The sequence below is a fragment of the Nansenia antarctica genome, assembly GCF_963989245.1.
Source record: "Nansenia antarctica genome assembly, chromosome: 3".
NCBI classification, from domain to species: domain Eukaryota; kingdom Metazoa; phylum Chordata; class Actinopteri; order Argentiniformes; family Microstomatidae; genus Nansenia; species Nansenia antarctica.
The window spans coordinates 33,158,737-33,166,236 of NC_137688.1; the positions used below are offsets into that span (position 1 = coordinate 33,158,737).

At 46.6% G+C, this 7,500-nt stretch overlaps 1 protein-coding gene across 1 annotated transcript in view; it reads right to left on the reverse strand.

The window, feature by feature from the left end:
• LOC308154000 (E3 ubiquitin-protein ligase RNF19A-like) overlaps positions 1-7,500 on the reverse strand; it is a gene marked incomplete at both ends in the record, with an annotated part of 28,768 nt that overhangs the window by 16,805 nt on the left and 4,463 nt on the right. The window contains 3 exons of the mRNA XM_080527181.1: positions 8-170; positions 2,473-2,656; positions 2,945-3,153. Coding sequence (XP_080383307.1) covers positions 8-170; positions 2,473-2,656; positions 2,945-3,153 — 556 coding nt within the window. The remainder of the gene's footprint in view (positions 1-7; positions 171-2,472; positions 2,657-2,944; positions 3,154-7,500) is intronic.

Sequence of the window (7,500 nt, forward strand, 5' to 3'; positions counted from 1 at the left end):
GGCTCACCTTGCGGCCCACGTAGACGGGGATGCCTATGATCATGGCGGGCACGGCGATGCCGGCGATCAGGGCGATGCCCACAGGGGCTCCCACCAGCGTGCCCAGCTGCCACAGGATCTTCTTCTTCCTGCTCCACGGCTTCTTACCCCAGAAGGTGCAGCCTGACGGACTGGAGGGGAGGAGGGGGGGAGGAGGTGGAGGGGGGAGAGTAGGAGGAGATGGAGGGGGTAGGAGGTAACATTCTTAGGATTTGGTTCCTGACATTGCAGCACAAGACAATAGAGCTCCGGTAGCTGACGTCACGCAACCCGGAAATCCGAGCAATGGTCCTTAACGCCGCCATTTTGGCAGAGTAGAAGCGGCAGTAGAAAGCGGGAGAGCGTCCAGTCTTCCATTATTATTAACTAAGTCGAGACACCCATTTGTGCCTGCCGCACAGGATCTCAGGCAGCAATGCAGAGATCTCAACATCAGTGCGGCAGGATGGGCGGATTATATGTGGCGCGCGGAGTGGGAGGCTAACACCTCCAAACTCCGCGACCACATCCCAGTCGCCGGCGCTGAGCCCCTCGGGATGGACTTGCCAAGGCTATCCTGGGTGAGGCTCAATCATCTCCGGACCGGCGTCGGGCGTTTCCGCTCATCAATGCACAGATGGGGCTTGCCCCCAAATGCGTCGTGCGAGTGTGGCGCAGAGGACCAAACCGCAGACCATATTATCCTGGATTGCCCGGTGTACCACCCACCCAACGGGATGCATGGTCTGTCGGTATTAGATGACGAGACGATGACGTGGCTTCTGGAGGGGTGTCCAGAAATATAGCCCGGGTGAGCCCCTCAACCAGGTCTCGGGGTGGTAAAAGGGTAGCCCCTCGGCCCCGAGCCTGGTGGAGTGGAGAGGAAAAACAACTACCCATACGCCGAAGAACTAATTTTGAAGCAAATTTTCGCAGATTTCACTGCATAGTGGACATATTCTCTTGCAGTTAAGTAGCCCGCTTTGGTCTCAGATACATTTGCAGAAGGCTGGCAAATAGAGTTAAGCATTAGCTAACGTAATGTTATCCAGTCTGTATACAGTATGCTGTGCTCTTACAAATGCCTGTGAGTCTGTTGTACCCTTGCAGGGAACACCTAAACTGTCCCAACAGGTGTGACATGCTACTGAGGATGTTCAAAAGTGAAATAAAGCTGATGCTTGTGACATATTCCATGTTTTTTGCTGTCCCTTAACATATCAAGTACAGTGTGATGAATATATTTTCCCAGCCAGCAAGATGGTACTCGGAGTCAAACCCAGGGCAAGGACACAAGTATGCCAATGCAGACAGCCTAATACTGTGTGGGGTGACAACTGTTAAAGCAATGTTAATGTAAGACAAACTAGAAAGACAACATGTTATAAATTGCACAATGTTGATTTATTCAACTATAGACAATAGGGATTGATGGGTGAAGGCTACACATTTCTGCTGCTTGATCATAATAAATATGTAGGTGATGGGCACACTGTTTGCTTTACTTACTTATACTGTTTGCTAGGTGAAGCGATTCGAAGTAATATAACTCTGGGTGAGATTAGGCCACATGTAACGGAATGTAACGTTACCTAACGTTAACTTAGCCTAGCAGACAGCTAGCAGCTAGCTTGCGTTTTCGTTTTCTAATGGCTTGAATAGTACGCCGGGGGCGTTATAAGGGTCGGTGATGTTCAATTTATTTCGTTTAGCGATGTAGCGTTCTTTGTCTTGGTCGGAGAAGTGGGACGTAAACCCAGATGGTCTGAAGTTGCCACTGGCGCTGGTGCTGGCATCCATTGTTTTCTACTCTAAACAAAGTTACGCGACTCGAGTCACGTGACGTCCGGAGCTCTATAAGGCAATTAGGCAAGATATAAAGGTGACAATAGTGCAGGACATAAGTGATACTTTTGTACTTTTTGTACTTTTATTTCTGCACTTGTATTTTGTGTTGCACCTTGTTTTTAGTGTATTTTTATCTGTTACTAGTGTTTTACTAGTGTTTTCTTTTAAGCACTTTGGGCGGCTGCTTTTGTCGTTGTAAAATGTGCTATAAAAATAAACATGACTTAAGACGGGATACAATTAGCAGTACAAATACTGGAATAAATAAGTGAGTATTGCACTCGGTGGCAGTGGGAGTGAGAGGTAGTATTGAGTTAAGGTTTAGGTAGTCTGTAGACATGGGGTGTGCTTGGAGATAATAGTCATTTGACTTCAGTGGGCTTGTTTATGAGCCTGATGGCCTGGGGGAAGTAGCTGTTGGTTAGCCTCTGAGTTTTGGCCCTGGGTTTTACTCCCCATGATAACTAGATAACCGGATGCTAGGGTTAACCATAACCCTGATGGGTGGGTGTGTGTGTGTGTGCGGGTGAGTGTGTACCTGAGGTAGTACAGGTCAGTGTGTGTGTACCTGAGGTAGTGTGTGTGTGTGTGTGTGTGTGTGTGTACCTGAGGTAGTGTAGGTCAGTGATCTCCTTCATACACAGCCAGCAGAACTCACAGCCGCAGACGGCGCAGGTCATGTGGTTACAGCTGCCGTCGTTCATCTTGATGATGTAGGCGGCGCAGCGCGGGCAGGGCTTGATGTCATCAGCCGGGGACGGAGGCAGGGCGCACACCGACAAGATCCACCCTGGGGAGGGGCGGAGCCACGGGGGAGACAGGGGGAGGAGGAGCAAGAGTGGGTGCTCTGCATTAGAATGTGCTGTATGTCATACAGTGTGTGTGTGTGTGTGAGATAGTGTGTCCCTGTGTGTGCCCCCCTGAGTGTGTGTGTGTGTGTGTGTATGTGTGTGTGCTCCCTGTGTGTGTTCCCCTGTTTGTGTATGTGTGCCCCCCTTGTGTGTGTGTGCCCCCTTGTATGTGTGTGTGTGTGTGTGTGTGTGTATGTGTGTGTGTATGTGTGTGTGTGTGTGTGCACCTGCAGCGCCGCCCTCCTGGCTGTAGCTGAGGGAGGAGGACCTGAAGGGGCGGAGCCTGAGGCCGGTGGCCCTCTGCTGGCGCGCCGCGTCGCAGGTCTGGTTGGGGTGCCACAGCTGCTTGCAGTGGTAGCAGAACTCCGTCCCACAGCCCTCCCGGCCGCACGTGATCTTGGGACAGCTGGCACAGCCGAAGGCAATGACGGCATACCTGGGGAGCGAGGGGGGTGGGGGGGGAGACAAAATGGCCACCGTTAGACATCAGGGTTCTGCGTCACAGCTCGGTGGTGCTACGATGTCAACAACTGAAGGCGAATGAAAGTCTATATTTAGTCATGATTAGTCACTACCTTTCATTGTCAACGACATTGTTGTTGTTAAAAATGTTTAACTGTTAGAATGTTCCTCAGGGAATTCACTGTTTTAGATGGTATGTTTAGGTGGTATGTTTAGGCGGTATGTTTAGGCGGTATGTTTAGGTGGAATGTTTAGGTGGTATGTTTAGGTGGTATTAAGGTGGTATGTTTAGGTGGAATGTTTAGGTGGTATGTTTAGGTGGTATGTTTAGGTGGTATGTTAAGGTGGTATGTTTAGGTGGTATTTAAGTGGTATGTTTAGGTGGTATTAAGGTGGTATGTTTAGGTGGTGTTTAGGTGGAATGTTTAGGTGGTATGTTTAGGTGGTATGTTTAGGTGGTATGTTTAGGTGGTATGTTAAGGTGGTATGTTTAGGTGGTATGTTTAGGTGGTATGTTTAGGTGGTATGTTTAGGTGGTATGTTTAGGTGGTGTTTAGGTGGTGTTTAGGTGGTATGTTTAGGTGGTATGTTTAGGTGGTATGTTTAGGTGGTATGTTAAGGTGGTATGTTTAGGTGGTATGTTTAGGTGGTATGTTAAGGTGGTATGTTTAGGTGGTATGTTTAGGTGGTATGTTTAGGTGGTATGTTTAGGTGGTATGTTAAGGTGGTATGTTTAGGTGGTATGTTTAGGTGGTATGTTTAGGTGGTGTTTAGGTGGTATGTTTAGGTGGTATGTTTAGGCGGTGTGTTTAGGCGGTATGTTTAGGTGGTATGTTTAGGTGGTATTTAGGTGGTATTTAGGTGGTATGTTTAGGTGGTATGTTTAGGTGGTATGTTTAGGTGGTATGTTTAGGTGGTATGTTTAGGTGGTATGTTTAGGTGGTATGTTTAGGTGGTATTTAGGTGGTATGTTTAGGTGGTATGTTTAGGTGGTATGTTTAGGTGGTATTTAGGTGGTATGTTTAGGTGGTGTGTTTAGGTGGTATTTAGGTGGTATGTTTAGGTGGTATGTTTAGGTGGTATGTTTAGGTGGTATGTTTAGGCGGTGTGTTTAGGCGGTATTTTAGGTGGTATGTTTAGGTGGTGTTTAGGTGGTATGTTTAGGTGGTATGTTTAGGTGGTATGTTTAGGCGGTGTGTTTAGGCGGTATGTTTAGGTGGTATTTAGGTGATATGTTTAGGTGGTATGTTTAGGCGGTGTGTTTAGGTGGTATGTTTAGGTGGTATGTTTAGGTGGTATGTTTAGGCGGTGTGTTTAGGCGGTATGTTTAGGTGGTATTTAGGTGATATGTTTAGGCGGTATGTTTAGGCGGTGTGTTTAGGTGGTATGTTTAGGTGGTGTTTAGGTGGTATGTTTAGGTGGTATTTAGGTGGTATGTTTAGGTGGTATGTTTAGGCGGTATGTTTAGGCGGTATGTTTAGGTGGTATTTTTAGGTGGTATGTTTAGGTCAGGGGTGCTCACAGTTTTTGGAACCAAGATCTACTTTTCAAGTAGCCAGTCTGCCAAGATCTACCAGTCTAGTTTCAACATCGCAAACGTACATGCACGTACTACAAACACACACACACACACACACACACACACATTTGCCAGTCTGCATAGGGAGCCATAGCACAAACCCTCCCTCTCTCTCCCCCTCTCTCTCTCTCACTCTCTTACACACACACACACACACACACACACACACACACACACACACACACACACACACACACACTCACTTTCTCTCACTCACACACTGACAGCCAGTCTGCAGTACCATAGCCAACTACTGATCCAACAAACAGAAAAGTAAACCAGATACAAAACAGGTAGTTCCCTAGTTTGAAAGGAGGAAATAAATGCATTTCTCTACCTTAGTGGGAGACCTGGCACTGGGAGGAGGCAGCTAGTTTCTAATAGTCAGGGCTGTAGGAGCTGGTTGCAAGGTGTCATCAACCACTGTGGATCTGTCATCGAAAAGGCAATCTGCAGCCTCGAGAAACTTTTTTCACAATTTCGCCGTCTTTGAATGACTTCTTGTGTTTAACAAGAACATGACTGACGCGATAAGAAGCTATCGTTGCAGCCGTACGTTTTCGCTCTTTTGCCACATTTCCCTTCTTCCAAACAGCCATCGTAGATTTGCTGATCAGACAGACGCATTTCCAATATCACATCGTGTAAAAAAGTCCTCCTCCCATTCTGGATGGAAGTTATACGTTATTGGTTTCTTACTTGGTCCAGCTTCCCCACTCATTTGTACAGCCTTTATTTAGTATTATATAGTAAATAGTAGAAATTGGAAGGCTACTAGGTAATTAGTCTCGCCGGTATTTTGTATTTTGTAGTTGGTGCTGTTGACTGCGCATGCGTGGTGAACCGCCTGTTAGGTGTAGGTGAAAAGATCAGATCTCAGACTGGCTTACCTGTACGTCAATCAAGTGGCAAAAGCCATAGTTTTTTTGTTTTTTTTTCCGTTTTGTTCAATGCCATGCGATCTACCCATACTACCTTTGCGATCGACCGGTCGATCGCGATCGACGTATTGGGCACCCCTGGTTTAGGTGGTATGTTTAGGTGGTATGTTTAGGCGGTATGTTTAGGCGGTATGTTTAGGTGGTATTTTTAGGTGGTATGTTTAGGTGGTATGTTTAGGTGGTATGTGTTTGGCCACGTTTTGAGGTGAATAAACACAAGTCAGGTTTTGATGATGAGATCCAACACCTCGCTGTTCAGACACCCTGGGGAGAGCCCTGGTCATGCAGTTACTGGGAGGTTAATACTGGAGGACACCAGGGGATGACAGCCAGAATGGCTGCCCAGTGGAAGAGGTGGAGGACACACGCGCACACACACACACACGCACATGCACGCGCACGCACACACACACACACACACACACACAGTGATGAGCAGATGGATAGCATCCTCAGGTCAGGGGTGCCCAATACGTCGATCGCGATCGACCGCAAAGGTAGTATGGGTAGATCGCATGGCATTGAACAAAGCCCAAAAGGAGAGAGAGAAAAAAAAAAAAAAAAAGTTCGCCTATCATCCATCCTCACTATGGCTTTTGCCACTTGATTGACGTAGAGGTAAGCCAGTCTGAGATCTGATCTTTTCACCTAACACCTAACACAGGTTCACCACGCATGCGCAGTCAACAGCGCCAACTACAAAATACCGGCGAGACTAATTAACTAGTTAGCCTTCCAATTTCTACTATTTACTATATAATACTAAAGAAAGGGTATATAAATGAGTGGGGAAGCTGTCTGTCTGATCTGCAAATCTACGAAGGCTATTTCGAAGAAGGGAAATGTGGCAAAAGAGCGAAAACGTACAGCTGCAACGATAGCTTCTTATCGCGTCAGTCACGTTCTTGTTAAACACAAGAAGTCATTCAAAGACGGCGAAATTGTGAAAAAAGCGTTTCTCGAGGTTACAGATTGCCTTTTCGATGACAGATCCACAGTGGCTGATGACACCTTGCAAGCCTGCCTACACCTTGCAACCAGCTCCTACAGCCCTGACTACTAGAAACTAGCTGCCTCCTCCCAGTGCCAGGTCTCCCACTAAGGTAGAGAAATGCATTTATTTCCTCCTTTCAAACTAGGGAACTACCTGTTTTGTATCTGGTTTACTTTTCTGTTTGTTGGATCAGTAGTTGGCTATGGTACTGCAGACTGGCTGTCAGTGTGTGAGTAGGGATGCTCCGATTTATCGGCCACCGATTTAAATCGGCCGATTTTCACTCCAAATGACTCGAGTTTTTTTTTTCTTTTTTTCTTCTTCTTCTTTTTTTTTCCCCTGGGGAAGACAGATAACTGAACAGAAAACATAGGAGGACGTAACAGTATGTAAACCATGAAGGCCACGTTTATGATGTCTTTTATACAGCCATATCGACTGACTTGGGCTTCAGGCCCTAACTGGGTGATAGGCCAGACTTTTACTATGCCATAAAAATGGGTCTGCGTTTGCTTGGTGCCTAATGGATCAAAACTTTTGTCTAAAAAGCAAAAAATATGTAGGCTATCCAGTCAGTAGGCCTACAGTTATGTATTTTTTTAAAAATCGGTATCGGTATCGGTATCGGTTGATCTTGAGGAAAAAAATCGGTGATTGGTATCGGCCCCAAAAATCCAGATCGGAGCATCCCTATGTGTGAGTGAGAGAAAGTGAGTGTGTGTGTGTGTGTGTAAGAGAGAGAGAGAGAGAGAGAGAGAGAGAGAGAGAGAGAGAGAGAGAGAGAGAGAGAGAGAGAGAGAGAGAGAG